The sequence below is a fragment of the Lissotriton helveticus genome, chromosome 4_1 (assembly GCF_964261635.1).
Source record: "Lissotriton helveticus chromosome 4_1, aLisHel1.1, whole genome shotgun sequence".
Classification (NCBI taxonomy): Eukaryota; Metazoa; Chordata; class Amphibia; order Caudata; family Salamandridae; genus Lissotriton; species Lissotriton helveticus.
Window position 1 is genome coordinate 138,066,623 of NC_136063.1, and position 21,438 is coordinate 138,088,060.

Here is a 21,438-nt window from a genome sequence, read left to right on the forward strand (position 1 = left end):
GACCAACACACACCCGTACTTCCTCTATAGGGAGATGAGTTTGTCGCGCCCCACGTGACTGCAGCGTTTTGGCATGAACATAGAAATCAGACTACGGCTAAAAACTGCTTGTATCATTCGAAGGGGAATGCATGCAACTACTGCACGAGAACTCTCTAGATTGCCTTATGTCTCAATCCATGATTATAGACCACCAAACTATACCTCAGCGAAAACGTTGCATCTTTACTTATATGTGCATCCGTTTTCAAACAAGTGAAATACATAAAATAAATAAAACCTTTACTTTTCAAAAAAATACCGCACCTAAGGGCACGAAAATACACAAAATCCAAAGACTATATTCCAAAGTAACAACCCCTAAATCCATACCGTGCTACATAAACACCCAAACAAGGCTTACAATAAACCTCCCATGAATGGAGCAAGGGTAGACACGGAAAAAGAGCGGAGGACATAATTGCATAGGGCACAGAGACAGACTGCAAATCCACACAGTTTACAGACATGTATATACATACAATAAATGGTGCCACAACATATTATGTGTCTATAAATATACAAACATAACATATCCATCAGCAATATACATACTACACCATTATCTTATAGAACACATATACAATATATATTCATACAATCACATCCTATTACTAAAGGAATTATTACAAGTTCAGCACATAATTACAAATGACAAAAAAATGACAGAAAAAGGTTCAGAATTGTCACAGAAAGTCACATCACAGTCTTATCAAGAATTTATTAGTGCCCATATCTCATCACGGTCATTCAGACCTCCTCTTGCAGTCTCATATTTTTCAATCATTCTGGCTTCCAATCTGTTTAGAGTTGCCTGCACCATCATTGTACTCTGCGCTCTTACTACCATTAGGACAGACCAACTGATCTCATTTTCGTTGTGTCCTTCCTCAATGTAATGCTGCACTAATGGAGCTCCCAAATTACGGCATCTGATTCTGGATTGATGCTGAACTACTCTCATTTTTACGTTCTGAGTAGTTTGCCCTATGTACATTTTCCCACACGGGCACGAGATGCAATACACCACATTTTTGGTGTTGCAATTAGAGAAGCTCAATTGTGTATGCTTTCTGATATTGATCATCACATATTTGGTATTACTGGTGAATGGACAAACCACACAACCATTACATTTATGGTGTCCAACTACCGGAGGGAGGTTCAACATACTTCTTAGATTTCCCTTGTTGGAAATGGGATCCCCGGCTGGCCAGGGCTTTCGCCAAAGTCAGTCAGAGACCACCACCCCCAAGTCAGGGCAAGGGAGTTACACGCCAAGATAACCCCTACTCACCCTCTAGGTAACGTGGCGCGAGCAGCAAGGCTAAACTTGGAGGCGATGTAAGTTAAGTATTTGCGCACGCACCCCAGCAACAACAACCAAAGGCCCACCACAAAGGAAACTCCACACAAGGTTATATAAAAATAGCCTTTGTATTACACCAAAACACATTAGATAAAACACACACTTTACAATGTGCCAGAGGCACGGGCAGAATTTACAAGGGATTATTTACAAGACAGGGCCACCTGGACCACTGTCAGGAATCAGAAGTAGCACTTTCAGAAATAGCACTTTTGCATGTAAAATCTTTAGCACAAAATAGCACACAACCAGTATCTACTGGTAACCAGGATCTCACTAGCACCACCTGTACTAGGGAGAAAACAACCACCTACACATCACAATACCTGTGGGGGTGGAAGCACATAACACATGATGCAATGCATAACATTCATTCAGAGGTGTAAAGGAGGAAAACACATGATGCATCACAATACATTCAGAGGTGCATAGAAAGTACAATTGCGCCAAACTCACGTAAGTCACCACCTGTGACTGTCCCTAGGCCCTCTGGCCTTGTTGGGGCTAGGACGCCCTGTGTCCAAAGTCAGGGGGGCCTAAACGGAGCAGTTGCCCACAAAGTGCTGGGCAACTGGGTAGCAATTGATGGGGCCAACACGCTGGGGGAGCCTCACAGGCTCTGCAGGAATAAATGTCCCCCTGAGCCCCTCTGGGCTCTAGCAAATGTCTGGTCCCTCTGAGCCTCTCTGGGCTCTGGAAATAACAGTGGGGGCTGTGAGCCTCTCTGGCTCGCCAACAATAATGCACCTGAGCCCCTCGTGGGCTTTCAACCAGCACTGGCTGCCACGAGCCTCTCAGGCTCTCGAACACCAATTGCCCTTCTTGAGCCTCTCTGGGCTCAAAACACAATGGTGGGGCTCACGAGCCTCTCTGGGCTCTTCAAAACAACTGGTGCCCCCGGGGCACCTTGTGGCTCCAAGGAAATGCTCCCACTCGTTGGAGCCTCTCTGGCTCAACACAAAAATGGGGCGCCGTGAGCCTCGCACTGGAGGGGAGGGGCGGGCACTGTCAATGTGCCCCGACGCCCCCCTCTCCCCGAGCATTCACTCACCGGCTTCTTTAGATGCTCCCTCGGTCTGGGGAGTAGCGCGTCTCTTCTCCCCGGGGCTCTCCCTGCAGGCAGCAGCTTCCGCCTGCCTCTCTCCTGCCCCCGGCCTGCCTGACTTCCAGGTCGCGGCTGCGGGGCGGGACTTCCGGTCGGCCTGCTCCCTGATTGGCCGGCCGGCAGGAACACTTCCGGGTCGTCGCGGGCAGCGCGGCGGCCCGTCTCTGGTGCTTCTAGGCGGGGGATGAATTTACCGAGGGGTCGGCACCCTCGAGGAAAATGCGCAAAACGGGCGGCAAGGTCCCTGGCAGGGTGGGCACCTGCCAGGCGACAAAACCCTCACAAATAAGCGAGGTGGCACTCGCTTGGGGCGGACAATGCCGGGTGGGCACTGGCCTCCGCAGACAAAGCGCTCCCAGCGCTAGAGGCAATTTACAGCGCTCCCTGCGCTAGGCAGACCATCACAGCGCTCCAAGCGCTATAAACAGGATAAAGCGCTCCCAGGCGCCCTCTGCAAGCAGGGCAGAGTTCCAGCAAGTCCTTGGGCAGGCAGGGGGGGGCAAGGCTGGGCCCAGAGCCAGCTCACTGGGTCTCCAGGCAGGGAGACACCCCAAGTGGCGATCCTCTGGCCCTGCAGCAGCAACAGCCCCCTCAGGATCCTGGAAAAAGAACAACCTCTGTGGGGACACAGCCCCATTTTTATACAGTGCATTCCTTTGTTCAAGGGTGCAGAGTGGGGGCGGAACCAGTCGCAGCTGGTTCTTGAGTACTCTGTTTACCTCAACCACCCTCTCTATTCACTGGCAGGGCTTGGGTCATTAGACACACCACAGGGGGGCGGAGCCAGCATTGTGTGGGGAAAACCCAGCCCATCCAGGACACAGGTACACTCCTCCCACACATCACTCATGCTAATCTCCCACTCACCACCGGGCAGACCCATCCAGACTTCCTGGAGCCTGGCATGCCAGCCAGCTCCACCCAATCACACGCCAGCACCCTCACAGCACACGTACAGCCATGTCTAGAAATGGCACTTCGCTACTAGACACATACATGCTGCATACACCATCTCGCAGCATTCACTCTCACGAGTCCACACATACCAGACTCAAGCCTGTACACCCCACGCATCAGGAACTACCAGGGACACATACATTCCCCATGCATTCCTATGGGCGGGCAGGCCTAGCTCAGCACATGCACTCAGAGTGCGCACGCACTTTCCACTGGGACACAGTGAAAGTGCGCAGAATCCCAAAAATCACCATTGCCAGGTCACCATTTCACGCAAAAAGTCTAGGGGTGAACCTGCCCTAAGGGCCAAAGTCCAACATCCCTTTTCTACTGACTCTACAAGGACACCTAGACCCGCCTGTGCTATTGCATCCCACTGCTGTCGATCTGTTTTTCGTCTCTCCCATTGGTTCCCCCTCCCCCTTATACATACTTGGGGCACAGCTTTCCAAACTTTCCATGTTGGTGACACACTTTTTGGAGATGCATCATTTTGTGACACAGTAAGGCAGTGTAGCGAGCGAGCCCAAATCACCTAAGGGGAGTTCGGGGTTGGGGGGAGCGGTTTCTCCCCCCGGAAGAACATTTTGAAATACAAGTGAGAAAATGGTCTCCCTCTGTCTCCATCCCTCTGTCACCCTCCCTCTCCCTCTGTCTCGCTCCCTCCCTCTGTCTGTCAGTCTCCCTCCCTCCCTCTGTCTGTCAGTCTCCCTCCCTCTGACTGACGCCCTCTGTCTCCCTCCCTCTTTCTCCCTCCCTCTTTCTCCCTCCCTCTCTGTCTCCCTCCCTCTCTGTCTCCCTCCCTCTCTGTCTCCCTTTCCCTCTGTCCTCCTACCTCTGTCCTCCTCCCTCTGTTCTCCTCCCTCTGTCCTCCTCAGTCTGTCCTCCTCCCTCTGTCTCCCGCCCTCTGTTTCCCTCTGTCTCCCCGACTCCCTCCCTCTGTCTCCCTCTCTCTGTCTCCCTGTCTCTCTCTCTTGCTGTCTCCTCCCGTTCCCTCCCTCTGTCACCCTCTGTCTCCCTCTGTCTCTCTCTCTCTCCCTCTCTGTCTCTGCCTGTCTCTGCCTGTCTCAGTCTCTGCCACTATCTGTCTGTCCCTGTCTCTGCCTCTATCTGCTTGTCTGTCCCTGTCTCCCTCCCTCTGTCTCCCTCTCCTTCTGTCTCCCTCCCTCTCCCTCTGTCTCCCTCCCTCTCCCTCTCTGTCTCTCTGTCCCTGTCTGTCCCTGTCTCTGCCTCTGTCTGTCCCTGTCTCCCTCCCTCTGTTCCCCCTCCGTCTCTCTGTCTCTATATGTCTCTGCCTCTATCTGTCTGCCCCTGTCTCACTCACTCTGTCCATCTCCCTCTCTGTCTCCCTCTCTCTCTGTCTCCCTCTTTCTGTCTCCCTCTTGTCTGTCTCCCTCCCTCTCTCTCCCTCTTGTCTCCCTCCCTCTTGTCTGTCTCCCGCTTGTCTCCCTCCCTCTGTCTCCCTCCGTCTCCCACCTCTGTCTGTTGCCTTCCCTCTATCTCCGTCCCTCTGTCTCCCTCTGTCTGTCTACCTCTGTCTCCCTCTGTCTCTGTCTCCCTCTCTGCCTGTCTCCCTGTCTCTCTGTCTCCCTCTCTCTCTGTCTCCCTACCACTGTCTCCCTCTATTTGTCTCCCTCTCCCTCCCTCTGTCTATCCCGGACTCCCTCCCTCTGTCTCCCTCTCTCTCTCTCCCTCTCTGTCTCTCTGTCTCTGCCTGTCTCAGTCTCTGCCTCTATCTGTCTGTCCCTGTCTCTGCCTCTAGCTGCTTGTCTGTCCTTGTCTCCCTTCCTCTGTCTCCCTCTCCTTCTGTCTCCCTCCCTCTTCCTCTGTCTCCCTCCCTCTCTCTCTGTCTCCCTCCCTCTCCCTCTCTGTGTCTCTGTCCCTGTCTGTCCCTGTCTCTGCCTCTGTCTGTCTGTCTGTCCCTTTCTCCCTCCCTTTGTTTCCCCCTCTGCCTCTCTGTCTCTGCCTCTATCTGTCTGCCCCTGTCGCTGCCTCTATCTGTCTCTGTCTGTTCCTGTCTCTGTCTGTCTATGTCTCCTTCCCGCTCTCTGTCTCTCTCTCTCGCTCTCTCTCTCTCTCCCTGTCTCTCCCCCTCTCTCTCCCTGTCTCTCCCCCCTCTCTCTCCCTGTCTCTCCCCCTCTCTCCCTGTCTCCCTCTGTCTCACTCACTCTGTCCGTCTCCCTCTCTCTCTCTGTCTCCCTCTCTCTGTCTCCCTCTTGTCTGTCTCCCTCCCTCTCTCTCCCTCTTGTCTCCCTCCCTCTTGTCTGTCCCCCTCTTGTCTGTCTCCCTCCCTCTGTCTCCCTCCGTCTTCCCCCTCTGTCTGTTGCCCTCCCTCTGTCTCCGTTCCTCTGTCTGCGTCCCTCTGTCTCCGTCCCTCTGTCTCCCTCTGTCTGTCTACCTCTGTCTCCCTCTCTCTCTGTCTCCCTCCCCCTGTCTCCCTCTATCTGTCTCCCTCTCCCTCCCTCTGTCTCCCTCTCTCTCTGTCTCCCACCCTCTGCCAGTCTCACTCTGTCTCCCTCCCGCCCTCTATCTCCCTCCCTCCCTCTGTCTCCCTCCCTCTGTCTGTCAGTCTCCCTCCCTCTGTCAGTCTCCCTCCCTCTGTCGCCCTCCTCCTTCTGTCGCCCTCCTACCTCTGTCACCTCCCTCCCTCTGTCTTCCTCCCTATGTCTTCCTCCCTCTGTCTCCTCACCCCAGCTTCCTGGGCACACACACAGCCGTACCCAGGCACTTTACAGGTCTTTAAAAGACCATAGAGCAGCGTGTCTAGGGATGCCTCTAAATTAGCAGCAGTTATGTGCTAAGTGCCTGAGACACACCCACCATTTGCAGGCGACACAGTACTGTGTCAGGACACACAGGGGCAGATTTATGAAGCCCTTGCGCCACGTTTATGCCGCTGTTGCGTCACGCAAGGCGGCGTAAACGTGGCGCATCCCAACGAACGATTTACAACGTGACGCATCTAGGCAGATGCGTCACGTTGTAAAGCCCTGCGCCGCTTGTGGGCGTTCCGGCGCAGGGTGGGCGTTCCGGGGCAGGTGCGCCTCGCAAAAGTGGCTGAGTGAAATCTATGAGATTTCACTCAGTCACTTTCTGGCTAATTCTGCGTCAAAAGCCTGCGCCTGCTTGAAGCAGGCGTAGGTCTTGATGCAGCATTGTTGAGATGGGGCACCACCGAGCCTTGCTGGAGCTGCGTCGCGCTTGCGACGCAACTCCAGCAATGCGCCACCTTAACGCCACAGATGCGTCACGCATCTGTGCCGTTTTTGCCCCATGGTGCGCCGCATTATAAATGCGGCGCACCATGGGTGGCGGAGCTGTGGCGCACTGTGGCGCACATTAACTGGCGCATCCCTTGGGATGCGCCAGTTAACATAAATCTGCCCCACAGTTTGGAAAGCTCTGACTTAGGGGCTTACCTCTCCCCCTTGTATATACTTAGGGGCTTATTTGCAAGCGACTTGCGCTACTTATGGGTCATTTCAAACATGGGAAACGTGGTGTACCGGTGGCGCAAAGGGCTTGTGAACGAGCCCCTTAGTTCTTTGGTTCCATGTCCATTTTCTTGTAAGTGTGTTTCTTTTGTTCACTCATCGTCCAAACGCATATCCTGGCTTTACGTTCGGAAATCCAAAAAATTTGGGGGCATATTATCAAGCCTGGGCGATAAAATTATTGCTGCTTTATCGGCAGGAAACTGCTGCAAAAGTGGCGATAATGAGCTTGATAATATGCTCTATGGAATTCCAATCGCAGCTCATGTGCTCTATGGAATTCAAATGGAAGCTCATGTTAGATGCCTCTCACATCTGGCATGAGCTTTGATTGGAATTCCATAGAGCATATTATCACCACTATAACTCCTACCGATGAAAAGGTAATAATTGTTTCACCCTGGCTTGGTAATATGACAGAGAGGAATTGGCCTAAGGCTAGGGCGCTTGACCTCGGACCTAGGGATCTGGGTTCGAGTCTCGGTAACGACACCAAAAGCTCCTGTGATTCTGGGCAAATCACTTAATCTCCCCGTGCCTAAAACAATGAAAGTGTGTCGTCATGTAACGTAACTGGACAAATATGTAAAGAGCTGATTCGGTTCGGGTCTAGATCGCGCTATATAAACCTCTGCAAAGTAAGAAAGTAAAAATGACCCACTGCTTTCCCACACTCTATAAACTTTTCCTTTCAAACACGAACAGCTGGTTTCCGTAACAGAAACCCTCCAAAAATTAAACTTGTTCCTCGATCACTGCCACTCGAAGTACAGTGACCATGAGGTAGTGATAAGAATTGTATAACTAATGATTAATAGATTCAAATTCGAAACACATCACAAAAAACGTGTCCCTCCTTTATTAGGGGTTGCAAACGTACAATATTCTTCCTTGATACGAAGGCAGCGAAAGCTGAAAACGTTATCTTTCTCTTGTACACTCGTAACGAAGGTATTTTTTTCTATGAAAAGAAAATCAAAGTGTTTTAGATTTTTCAGAGAATCCTGGGTATGTAGATTTTGCGCAAAGGATTGTGGGTATTCAGAGGTCATTGCCTGCACTATTCACCATGAGAGGCTTAGTCGGTCATAGCTCACTGTCTGTCTATGCTCTGTTGTCTCCTGTGCACATGCGTTTGGTTCTGCACATGCGTACTTTAAATTTGGTCTGGAAACCTGTCTTTTGAGATCTCCGTATGGCAACAGTGTACTTTGATTGGTCCCCGGTCGTGCGTCAGCACTGGACACAAAGCTCACAGCAGGGACGGTGAGGAACGAGAGGTAGAGGTGTGTGTGTGTGTGTGTGCGTGCGTGCGTGCGTGCGTGCGTGCGTGCGCGCGTGCGTGCGTGTGTGTGTGTGTGTGTGTGTGTGTGTGTGTGTCATACCCACAATCCTCTGTCAAATCTGCTCACCAAGTATTCTCTGGGCTAGCTAAACGCTTTGATTTCCTTTTCATGGGAATAAATACCTTTTTTGGAGTGCACAAAGCAAAAATAAAATGTTCAGCTTTTGCTGCCTTGTTCTTAGGGAAAACAACGATATCTATGCGCCCCTAATATAGTAAGGACCTTTGTTTCAATTAAAAGGCTTCCTTCCGTTGTTCTTAAATTTCTGACCGTGTTTACGAAGATTTTTCTACGTATTGATTGATGATTTTAGTTGTCGATGTTTAGATCTGTTATAATAAAAACAAGATCATATGGTTCGCTATAAATTCTAATACAGGACCGGAGCCTTCCAATTCTATGTCAGGACGGAGGCGAGGATTATGCAGTCCTTTCTTCTCTTTATTAAAATCAGCAATTCAAAGAAAAAACCAATCAACACAAACTTCTTAAACCACAACTCCCATGAGCACATGGGGCATAGTGTCCATAGTAACTGTCATCCAATCATGGAGCCGTCCGCCGTAATATTAGCCATGACGTCCCATCCTCTTCCTCTTTCTTCTCTGCTCGTCAGTTAAGTCAACTTCTTTATCCTTCCTGACGCATTGTGTATTGTTGTGACTTTTGCTAATATATAATTGCCTGTGCGATAGCGCTTGCTTGTGGTGCGCTTTTCTCGCTTATTAGGCATTTTTTCAGGCTCGGCAGCTCGACGCGCGTCAGGCTCTGCTTGCGCCGTCCCTGCCGGTTGAACGCGGGCTCTGTGGCAAGCGGCCCCGCTTTCCCTTGCTCCGTGGGGCGCCACCGCTGGGAGTCAGGCTGCGCTCGCGGTGCTCTGCTCCCTGCGACGGCGCGCTGAGTCAGAGCTTTCACTGACTCACCAACCCTCGCCCGACGCCGGTATCGGTGGATTTGTGCACTGCGCACAGCGCCATCTAGTGGCGGTTTCAGGTCACCGCACCCTTAATTTTCAGTCAGCAGCACTGAACGAGCACTGGCGAGGGGGCTACCTTTGGGGATATTTACAAGGTGTTTTGTGCTCACGCCCTCGCATCTAGCATGCAGTCTTCGGCTCAAATTGACCCCCTTTCTCAGGAGGCGGTGGAAGTGACTGGCACCTCACTCTTGCCACCTGAGGTGAGTCGCGTTTTCTCGCAGGCACTTGACACGGTACTGGCACCTTTGAGGGAGCGAGTGGATGCCCTTACCCAGAGTATCCCCGGGGTGTTCGGTGGCGCGGGGCCTGCGGATCGCGAACCCAAAGGCGCGCAGGGTGGGGGTAAGCGGTCTGCGAAGCGTCACGCGGGGCACTTGGAGGAGTTTGATCGCTTGAGAGACTCCTTTCGTAAAAGTGCGCGTACGCTGAGGAATTTACCCTGCCGGGAGGGATTCTACCCCGGAGAGGATGGCGACGAGGTCGCCCCGGACTCGGACCAAGAGTATGGTTTCCCCTTGGAGGGAGAGGGCGTTACTGATGATGATGATGCCTCCTCGGACGATGAGGATGGGTATTCGGGGCGCCCTTGGCGACCGGCACCTCATTCCTCGGGGACGGGCGAAGGCGATGTTAAGATCCCAGATATGTTTGACCCGACAAAGATCTACCACCCAAGATCTTCGGAGTGGACCCCGGATCCCAAAGTTGCAGCGTACGTGGCTGGTAAAGTGCGCCAGCCTCTAGAGAAGGAGGTTAGAACCCGCATGCGGGGTGAATGCCCACGCCCAAAGCTGGAAGGCAGAGTGTCGGCCACTCCTGACATCGACGACAAGCTCTACGCGTTCTTCGCAAAGTTTATGAAGGACCCTAGGAGGGGCATAGACCGCTCCTGGCGCAGCTGTCAGGACAAACTCCTGGACGTCGTCGGTCCTGTGACACAGATTATCCAGCTAGCCGAGAGGGCGAAGGAGTCAGGGACGGCGATGTCCACGGAGGTCGTGGCAGGTTGGGCGCAGAGGGCCCTATGCTTTCTAGGTAACGCAAACTGCGCGTTGGCGGCAGAGCGGAGGAGGTCTCTCCTCATTAAAATTGATCCTAAACTCGGAGATCTGGCCACCTCGGAGGCGGGGCCTATCGCACAAGGCAAACTTTTTGGAGAACCTTTTATTAAGGAGTTAAATAAATTTGTCACAACCTTCTCTGCCCTGGACAGAGCACAATCGTCCATCAAGAAAATTTTTCCGGGTCGGGTTTTTGCAGGGGCCGGAAGAGGACGGGGTCGCTCCTCCGGCCGCCAACAACAGCAGCAAGGCCCTAACAACAAAAACCAGCAGCGCCGGAATAACGGCTGGAACGACGGCCGTCAGGGGAACTTCTACCCTAAGGGCGCGGCAGAGGCTACCACGGCGGCGCAAATGCGCCGGGAGGTCCATCCGGTGAGTGTTACCCTTTTTTCCCCATCCGTGCTGGGAGGGAGGTTAAGGGATCACCTCCCCAACTGGTGCAAAATCTCATCAGACCCTTGGGTGTTACAGACGGTCAGGGGCTTCCGGATAGAGTTTTATGGCACCCCTCGTCAGAGGGTTCGCCCTCGTCCATTGGTTTTTTCGGTAGAAGACAGTCTTCTGATCGAACGCGAGGTTTCAGACCTCCTCAGGAAAGGTGCGATTCGCAGAACACACCTTCACCCTGCGGGGTTCTTGAGCAATATTTTCCTAGTCCAGAAGAAGGACAAGGGATTCCGACCGGTGATCAACTTACGGGAGTTCAACGAATGGCTGGTGTACCGCCATTTCAAGATGGAGGGAATCCATCTCCTACGCGATATTCTCCTGCAAGGGGATTGGATGGTTCGTCTGGACCTGAAGGATGCGTACCTCACGGTACCGATCTTTCCCCCTCACAGGCGCTTCTTACAGTTCCTATGGAACGGGGAGGTCTTCGAGTTCCAAGCTCTCCCCTTTGGCCTCTCGTCGGCCCCATGGTGCTTTACGAAGCTCCTACGGCCAGTGGTGGAAACGCTACGCGAGAGGGGTGTTCGGATGATCATCTACCTCGACGACATCCTGATTATGGATCAGTCGCAGGACCGTCTTCGTTCCAACTTGACCATGACTATTGCCCTGCTCCAGGATCTGGGGTTTGTAGTGAATGCTCAGAAGTCGGAGCTCCTTCCGGGGAGACAGATGACCTTTCTGGGATTCCTTATAGATTCGGAGGCGGCCTGCCTCAGTCTCCCGCAGCAGAAGGTGAACAAGATTCGCAAGGAACTCTCCCACACACTGCGGAGAGACAGAATCTCCCTTCGTCAGCTGGCGCGAATCGTGGGTCTTCTCTCATCCTCGATTCAGGCGATCTTTCCGGGTCCGTTACACTACAGGGCCCTTCAACGTCTGAAGGCGCAACACCTTCGGAAAGGTCTAACTTACTCCGAAATCATCTCCCTTACGGAGGAGACGAGGACGGAGTTGCGATGGTGGATAGAGCACATGAGTGCGTGGAACGGGAGAGCGATCTTCGGCTCAAGCCCGGATCTGATTATCGAATCAGATGCCAGCAGAGCGGGTTGGGGAGCCCGGTGCGGCGATGTCACGATGGGGGGCCGTTGGTCGGAGACGGAGCTACAGCTCCACATCAACTGCCTGGAGCTACTGGCGGGCTCTTTCGCGGTGAAGTCCTTGACACAGAACCAAGTTTCGTGTTGCATCCTGCTACGAATGGACAACGTATCGGCGGTGCAATACATCAATCGCCTGGGCGGGCCTCGGTCCAAGGCACTGGCGAACTTGGCAAAGGACTTCTGGCACTATTGCCTGGAGAAGCGAATTTCGGTGTCGGCGGAGTATCTCCCGGGCACGCAGAACTCGATCGCGGACTGGCATTCCAGGAACTTCCTGGATTTCAGCGACTGGCGGCTGCACCCTGCGGTCTTCCAGACTTTGACGGATGTTTGGGGACCGTTCTCAGTGGATCTGTTTGCTTCCCGGCTCAACCGCCAACTTCCGAGGTTTGTGAGTTGGAGACCGGACCCGGAAGCGCTGGCGGTCGATGCATTCTTACAAGATTGGTCGCTGGAACAGGCTTATGCCTTCCCTCCGTTTCTCATGATTCCGCGAGTAGCGGCGCAAGCTCGCCGTCAGCGGGCTTCGCTGGTCCTAGTGACTCCCTTCTGGCGGGCTCAGGCCTGGTTTCCCCCTCTGCTCGAGCTCTCGTGGGATCGTCCGATTCGGCTGCCCTTGTTCCCGTCGCTACTGTCGGGGCCCCTGGGAGAGGGGCATCCGATGGTGCTGCAGGAAACCTTACACCTCATGGCTTGGAGGATTTCAGGGGACGCTGGCAGGACGGACGCCTTTCGGCGGGCGCTAAGGAGCTCATTTGCAGCGCCTGGGCCCCAGGTACCGTCAAGAGGTACCGATCGGCTTGGCAGCGATGGCGTCGTTGGTGTCTGGGAAGACACGCCGATCCCGTGGGGGCCGACGTTACCCTCATCTTGAACTTTCTGGCCGAACTGGCCCAATCGGGTTTAGCATATCGCTCAGTCAACTCTTTCAGATCCGCCATTTCAGCGGGACATTCCCTCATCGACGGTAAACCGGCGGGGGAACACCCTTGGGTTTGCAAGCTCATGAAAGGTGTCAGGCTATCCAAACCCCCAGAACCCAGATATTGCAACCTCTGGGATGTCAACATCATTCTCCGGTTCCTCTGCTCATGGCGTGATAACCAGTATCTGAGTAGGAAGGAGTTGTCTGCTAAGCTTGCTATTTTGCTTTGTCTAGTGTCGTGCAAGCGTGTCTCAGACGTCAGAGCTTTGGACGTCACGGCACGTACGTTCACTCCGGAGGGAGTGACTTTCACGGTCGCTAGACGGACCAAGACCAGTATTAGATCGGTGTCGTACCCGGCATTCCCGGATCAACCAAAGTTGTGTGTGGTGCGTTGCCTCAAGGCCTACGAGGATATGACAGAGGAGTGTCGTCCTCCTGGGGAGCGACAGCTTCTCATTGCACTGCTGAAGCCCTTTAAGGCGGTTTCGGCTCCGTCCATCGCTAGGTGGGTCCGTTGGATCATGACCGAAGCGGGGATAGATGTGACTAGATTCGGTGCTCATTCCACGAGAGGAGCAATGGCTTCTAAGGCCATTCAGCTGGGCGGTAGGTTAGAGGACATCATGGCAGCAGCTGATTGGTCCTCGGAGTCCACGTTTAAAAAGTTTTACTTCAAGCCTATCTATGGCGCGGCAGAACTGGTGGTGGATAAGCTTTGAAACTGCATAATCCTCGCCTCCGTCCTGACATAGAATGAAAAATTTCCTAGCTTACGTAACGGAAAGTTTCGATTCTATTAAGGACTAGGAGGCGAGGATTATCCCTCCCGAGACTGGTGGTCTCTCCCCACCCATATACCTACGTATTTCAGTAAGTATTGAGTTTACGATTCTACAATGTGTTGTGGATGCACTGAATTGAATTGTGCCAGGTCATTGCTTGTATACATGTTTTTCCTCTTGGACTGTGCTAAAGCTCATGTTATACCGATTACTGTATAGACTGTATACTGCCTTCTTGCCTTCCCTCTTGTAAGAAGAGCTGGATAACGTTGTCCTTGTTTGATTTAGGACACGACCAGAAGGATTGAAGGTTTTTTCCTGGAGTTCTTCCTCACAGAGAAGAAGAGGAAGAGGATGGGACGTCATGGCTAATATTACGGCGGACGGCTCCATGATTGGATGACAGTTACTATGGACACTATGCCCCATGTGCTCATGGGAGTTGTGGTTTAAGAAGTTTGTGTTGATTGGTTTTTTCTTTGAATTGCTGATTTTAATAAAGAGAAGAAAGGACTGCATAATCCTCGCCTCCTAGTCCTTAATAGAATCGAAACTTTCCGTTACGTAAGCTAGGAAATTTTTCATTCTATGTCAGGAAGCGGAGGCGAGGGTATTGGACAGCACGTTTAAAGAATAAAGAAAAAACGACATAACATGAACTACCCGAACCAACATGGCTGCGGTAGTCATGGGAACACATAGCCAATCACAGTCCATACAACAGCATATAGGGATCCCACGTCGGTAGTCCTTCCTCTTTCTTCATTGCTGCCGCGTCAAGATAAGTCCCGTTTATTCCTTTTCTTGTGGCGTGGCAGTATTTTCTTATATTGTGACAGCGCTCTATTTATTCAGTTTGGGTTACAATTCGCCTTCGTTTAGGCTTTGATTTCCCTGTTGTTTGTTGACGCGGTAGGCTTTAACAGCCCGAGCGTCTTTGTTGCGCGCGTGCGCAGGTCTGAGGTGTCGGCTTCGACGCCGACCGGCTTTTCTCCACAGCGCTCTTCGCGCTTGTGGCGGTCACGCGCTGAGGCACAGCGCTTCAATATTTAGTCATTGCCTCGCTTCCCCACATTGACGCTGTTAATTACAGCAGGTTATATTATTCTGGGAAAAAATATTTTACCTCAGAAATTTTTTATTTTTTGTTGTTCTTTTACTTCCTGAGGGTACCTGTGTTGGGGAAGAACCCCTTTTATATAGTTTTGGGGTGTTTTACTGGTGTATGGGTGCCCATCCCCCAGCACAAATGCAAGCTCGTCAAGACCATGATTATGTGGCTGAGAATTCTGACCAGCCTATTCAACCCCTATTGCGCCCTCCTGCAGAGGTGGACAGACTCCTGTCTACGGCTATTGCCCAGGCGCTGGCCCCTCTGCAGGACAGCGTCAATAAGCTGTCTGCTCATGTATTTAAAGGTTCTAATTTTTTCAACGACAGCGGGGCTGGGCCCAGTGGTGTGACTTCCCAGCCACCACGCACGGCCAAAAAGCGTAGCGCGGGGCACCTGGAAGGTTTCAGCAAACTTGCTGAAGTTTTCCACAAGAATGCGCGCACGCTGAGAAGCGCACCCTACCGGGGGGACGACTCACCCAGCAATATTGGTGATGAGATCACCCAGGACCTAGACCCGGAGGAAGGGTTTTCCCTAGAGGGAGATGATGACGAGGAGGGTTTCCAAGATGATGACGAGGATGAGTCCTCTGAAGACATGTCAGATGTTGGTAGGTCTTGGCGCCCTAAATCCAATATCTCTGAGTGTGGTGATAGTGAACTGGTTTCATCTGACATGTTTGATCCCAATACTATATATAGACCCCGTTCTTCAGAATGGACTCCAGAGAAGTCTACAGCGCACTATGTTGCCGCCAAATTACGTCAACCCCTTTCCCAAGATGTACGTTTACGGTTACGTTCGGAGTGTCCACGCCCGAATCTTCCAAATAGAGTGGCGGCTACACCCGAGATTGACCCTAAACTTTGCACTTTTTTCGCCAAGTACATTAAAGAACCTAAAAAAGGCATAGACAGGTCCTGGAAAGCTTGCCAAGACAAGTTACTTGACGTCGTGGGACCATTAACTAAGATTATAGAACTGTCACAACGTTCTAAGGAGACAGGCATGCCTCTTCCTGTAGAGGATGTAGCGGGCTGGGCACAAAGAGCGATGTGCCTTCTTGGCAATGCAAATTGTGCTCTTTCCGCTGAACGTAGACGTTCACTTTTGTTAAAAATTTACCCCAAGTTGGGAGAGTTATCTTCCTCTGAAGCGGGTGCTGTGGCGCAGGGTGCTTTATTTGGAGACCCCTTTGTCAAAGAACTGGGGAAATTTGTAGCAACCTTTTCGGCTTTAGACAAAGCTCAAGCCTCTATGAAAAAAATGTTACCCAAAAAGGTTTTTGGCGGGGCCGGCAGAGGCAGGGGTCGCTCTTCCGGCCGTCAATTCCAGCAAGGCTCCAACAGAGGACAACCCAGGAGGAACAACGGCTGGAATGATGGACGACAGGGTTCCTTTTACCCCTCCTGAGGTGGCAGAGGCCAGGACAGAGGAAGTGGTGGCAACCAGTCCAATTCCAAAGGATTTAACGGTAAGCTTTACCATCATTTCTCCACTTCGTCTGGGGGGGAGAATTGCTTTGTTTCTCAAAGCCTGGTCAGATCTAACATCGGACTCTTGGGTCCTAGAAACAGTTCAAGGATTTCACATAGAGTTTTACGGTTCTCCCGTCCAGGAATCTCGTCCTCGTCCACTGACTTTTTCCCACGCAGAACAGGAACTCATAGATTTAGAGGTTCAGGCCATGCTGTTGAAGGGCGCAATCATTCCTGCGGTTCTCCATCCGCACGGGTTTCTAAGCAATATCTTTTTAGTAGAGAAAAAGGACAAAGGTTTCAGACCAGTCATCAACCTACGCTCTTTCAACGAATGGTTGATTTACAGACACTTCAAGATGGAGGGTATCCATCTACTAAGAGACCTTTTACTTCAGAACGACTGGTTGGTTCGTTTGGATCTGAAGGATGCGTACCTTTCGGTTCCAATCTTCCCTCCACATTGTCATTTCCTCCAGTTTCTATGGAGAAATCAGGTTTACGAATTTCGTACCCTTCCCTTTGGTCTATCATCAGCACCATGGTGCTTCACCAAACTCCTTCGACCGGTGGTCGAACACCTCCGAACTATGGGTTTCCGTCTAATAATTTATTTGGACGACATTCTCTTGATGACTCAGTCCAAGGAGATCCTTTTGCGACATCTTCAGGTGACCATATCTCTTCTTCAAAATCTGGGATTCATCATCAATTCCCAGAAATCGGACTTGATTCCCCAACAGGAAATGATTTTCCTTGGGTTTCTAATAAAAACGACGGATGCAACTCTACATCTTCCTTCTCAGAAGATTTCCAAAATCAAGAAGGAGATTCGCAAGGTCCTCCGTCGGGACCGTATCTCACTCCGTCAATTGGCCAGGATTGTGGGCTTACTGTCTTCGTCGATCCAGGCCATTTTTCCAGGCCCTCTTCACTACAGGGCTCTCCAGAGGCTAAAAGCGTTCCATCTTCGCAAAGGCCTCACATACTCGGAACTGATTTCCTTGTCCATGGAGGCCAGGTCGGAACTCGCCTGGTGGTTGGATCACATGGATGCTTGGAACGGGAAGGCGATTTTCGGCTCCCGTCCGGATCTGGTGATCGAATCGGATGCCAGTCGCCAAGGCTGGGGAGCCCGGTGCGGCTCCCTCTCGGTGGGAGGCAGGTGGACGGAAGAGGAACTTCATCTCCACATAAATTGCTTAGAACTCCTTGCGGGTTCGTTCGCCATCCGCTCATTCACCACGAACAAAGTCTCTTGTTGTGTTCTTCTACGGATGGAAAATACAACTGCTGTTCGTTACATCAATCGACTGGGGGGCACTCATTCCAAAGTCCTAGCGGATCTCGCGAAGGATTTTTGGAATTACTGTCTTCTACGTCAGATTTCAGTCATGGCAGAATATCTCCCAGGAGATCTGAACATTGTAGCGGATTGGCATTCCAGGAACTTTCGGGATGTCAGCGATTGGAAGCTGGATCCTTCAGTCTTTCAAATGATTTCGAATCGTTGGGATCTTCCAGAGATGGATTTGTTTGCGTCCAGATGGAACGCTCAACTTCCCCGATTTTTCAGCTGGAAACCGGACCCGGGTGCGGAAGCAGTGGATGCCTTCCTACAGGATTGGTCCCGGTTTCCAGCGTATGCATTTCCCCCATTTCTGTTTATTCAGAGAGTTGCAGCCCAGGTCCGCAGACAGGAAGCTTCTCTAAAATTGATTACTCCGATCTGGAAGGCTCAGTGTTGGTTTCCGGCCCTTTTTCCACAACATTCTAACGGATCCCTTGGGTCATCCACATCCCATGGTCCTCCAGGGCCATCTACATCTCATGGCCTGGAGGATTTCAGGGGACGTTGGTCGAACGACACTCTTTCGAGAGACGCTGAACTCCTCATCCAGCGAGCTTGGGCCCCTAGTACCACGAAATGATACAGATCAGCCTGGAACAGATGGGTTCGTTGGTGTGTGGCAAAACACCTGGATTCCGTGGGCTCCTCTATTACAGAGGTAATTAATTTTCTAGCCGAACTTTATAGCAAAAATCTGGCGTACTGTATCATCAATTCTTTCCGCTCGGCTATTTCTGCGGGTCATGCCCTTGTGGATGGTTCTCCAGTGGGTGAACATCCTTGGATCTGCAAACTCCTCAAGGGTATCCGTCTCCACGCCCCCCGGAACCTCGTTATTCCGGATTGTGGGATGTTAATGTGGTGTTACGTTTCCTACGTTCTTGTCAGGATAATGAATATCTTTCACGAAAGGAGCTTTCAGCTAAATTGGCTATTCTCCTTTGTCTAATATCTTGTAAAAGGGTCTCTGATGTTCGTGCACTCAATATCTCGGCTAGAGTCTTTACCCCTGATGGAGTTACTTTTACTGTATCCAGGAGAACTAAATGTAATACCAGGTCAGTATCTTACCCTGCGTTTCCAGATTCTCCTAAACTGTGTGTGGTTCGTTGCCTCAAAACTTATGAGGATGTCACTTTGGAAGTGCGTCCTCCGGGTGAAAGGCAATTGTTGATTGCAATTAAAAAACCTTTCAAGGCGGTTTTTTCCCCCACCATTTCCAGATGGGTCAGATGGATTATGTCTGAGGCTGGTATCAACATTTCTAATTTTGGAGCTCATTCCACGAGAGATGCAATGGCATCTAAGACTGTACAGGTTGGTGGCAGATTGGAAGACATTATGAACGCAGCGGATTGGTCTTCAGATTCAACTTTCAAAAAGTTTTATTTCAAACCAATCCATGAGGCTGCTTCTTTGGTGGTGAGTAAGCTTTAAACAAGCAAAATCCTCGCCTCCGCTTCCTGACATAGAATGAGACATTTCCTAGTTCACACAAAGGAAAGTTTCAATTCTATTAAGGACGCGGAGGCGAGGATTTTCCCACCCTGGCTTATCTAGCCTTCCCTCCCTCATTGGTGGATTCCAGTGCTATTTCTTCATTTGAGGGAAGTATTTTTTCCTGTATCTTAATACTTACATTGAATGACATGTATTGCATGGTATTCTTTATCTCTTATTGCAAGTTTTTATGTTTTATCCCTTGGCAATGTGTTCTGATTGATTTCAACATTGTACTGGATGGGATATTATTATTGTTTCTCTTCCCTAGGCTCCGATCAGAAGACGGACTAGTGGATAAGAGGACTTCTTTCCAGCAGCAGCAACGAAAGAGGAAGGACTACCGACGTGGGATCCCTATATGCTGTTGTATGGACTGTGATTGGCTATGTGTTCCCATGACTACCGCAGCCATGTTGGTTTGGGTAGTTCATGTTATGTAGTTTTTTCTTTATTGTTTAAACGTGCTGTCCAATAAATGGAGAAAGGACAAGCAAAATCCTCGCCTCCGCGTCCTTAATAGAATTGAAACTTTCCTTTGTGTGAACTAGTAAATTTCTCATTATGCTTCTCTTTCTTATATTTGCTACTCACAGCAGCCAATGAAAAACGTTTTGTATGCAAATAAAAACTACATTTCCCATGATGCTTGTACATACATCACATCCTGTATAGCCCCATAAGAGCTGCTGTACCCAGTGTCTCCTCCTCTTTCTTTGCTGCTCACGCAGACAGTTAAGTGCTCACAACATTGTACCATGATTAATGTCTTAATTGGCTGTTGGATTGCCTTTGATTTTATTACCTGTATGTTTGCGCTCATGTCGCGCTATTTGAATGCTTTGCGCTTATATCGTGCTATGTAAAAAATGCTCGGCAGCTTTTGTAGCGCTGTATTTACTGCTTGTGACAAGAAGGTGTTTTTGATGCTGACCGTATCTTTTGTCGACTTAAAACAGTGCTCGCGGGCGCCATTGATTGTTTTATGTTTATGCGGAGCGGCTCCCGCTGAGAGCGGCGTACTCCAGGGAAGCTTTTACTTCATTGACTGTTCGGCCTCTCCGGCCGAGTTTTCCGTTCCCCGAGAGCCTGCGGGCATGGCAGGGTTTATCGAGGGGGCGGCGTGTGAATGTTGAGCCTTTTCCCACAGCGAGTCTATGGTTTCCTCGGTTGGCCCGTTTGGGCGCAGCTTCTGTCCCTGTTGGCCTCTGAACATTGCAGCTTCATGGCTCCCTTCATAAAGGCAGGCGCGCGTCGCCTTGTTGTCTCCTGGGACTGTGAGTACGGCGGTGTAGCCGCTACGCGGGTGGCCTTATTAGGCGTCCTGTACTCCCGCTGATTTTCCAGGGCCGTGCTGCCCTGCAGGGGTCTTCAGGCCTCATTAGCTTCGCCATGATTGGTCTACACGTGGCCTCGGGGAAAGGCTGTTGCTTCTTACCTCCATGGTGCAGGGTTCGATCCCAGGTGCCTCCACTTCATGTTTTTACAATTGCCACATGATATTTAATGTTTATAATTTCTATTTTCGTACTTGTATTACTATTTAAGTTTATTATTCTCCTGGTGCATGTTTTCATTATTTATACTGGAAGACAGTAGTGCGCTTGGTACCGTTTTTTTTATTTCACCCACCAATACAAGTTTCAGATCGCTCCTGCAGGAGTGGTGGGGTCGCTCTGCTCTTGCCGGCGACATTAAACCTCGTGGGAGGCCTGACACGGCCACAAACTGATTCAAACTCTCCCTCCGGAGCTGAAATGCAGCGCTGGCATGGCGCCATGATGAAATGGGTACCGATGGTTTGTGTCTAGAATTTTAACTCCTAGATTAGGTTCCAACGATGCTGTTTCCACATTGCAATAGTTTTTCCTGTCACTTCCATAGGGTTGGTTGAATTATTGCGCGGTCTCGCGCTTTCTCCGCCAAAGGCTTTCCCTAGTAGCCCAGTGCGGTTATGGAGTCATAACGCTCCGGTGTGCGTAACCCACTTGGGCACAATTTTGGGCTTAATTTTGGGCACTTTAGCCTACGCACGTCGCATGCGTCCCCTGTTTGTTTTGTTTCGAGGTCTCAGTGCCTCCTGCTTTACCTGAGCAGAGTACCTGGTAGCCTCCAGGCTTTAAGAATAGGCTGGCCCTCGGAGTGCGCACCCGCTCCTTGTATTTTACAATGACTCCGACGCCCTCTGGGCTGGTATAATGACTACAGCTTTGCTGAGGAGCCGCTACATTATTCATTCTCTGTTTTAGTGTGCACAGGGTTGGCTCCCCCTCTACTCCTCCATTGCGCTGTGCTTTGCACTACCATGTATATTAAATACGGATATCCCTTGAGGGTGATGGTGGGATATGTGTGTATATATATATATACATATAT

General features: G+C 51.0%; 1 protein-coding gene across 2 annotated transcripts; it reads left to right on the top strand.

Moving 5' to 3' along the window:
* The first annotated feature begins 8,173 nt into the window (after window positions 1-8,173).
* Window positions 8,174-19,547, top strand: LOC144827071 (uncharacterized). Of its 2 annotated transcripts, none has more exons than XR_013610017.1 (2): window positions 8,174-8,244; window positions 19,334-19,547. XR_013610017.1 is itself a non-coding variant. In XM_078685518.1 (2 exons), exon 1 carries the CDS (start codon window positions 14,845-14,847, stop codon window positions 16,144-16,146), a length of 1,302 nt encoding a protein of 433 aa, XP_078541644.1. In that variant the 5' UTR covers window positions 14,584-14,844; the 3' UTR covers window positions 16,147-16,207; window positions 19,334-19,547. The 2 variants fall into 2 exon arrangements, 1 of the variants encoding a protein (XP_078541644.1); XM_078685518.1 differs by lacking the exon at window positions 8,174-8,244 and adding an exon at window positions 14,584-16,207.
* Window positions 19,548-21,438: the final 1,891 nt, after the last annotated feature.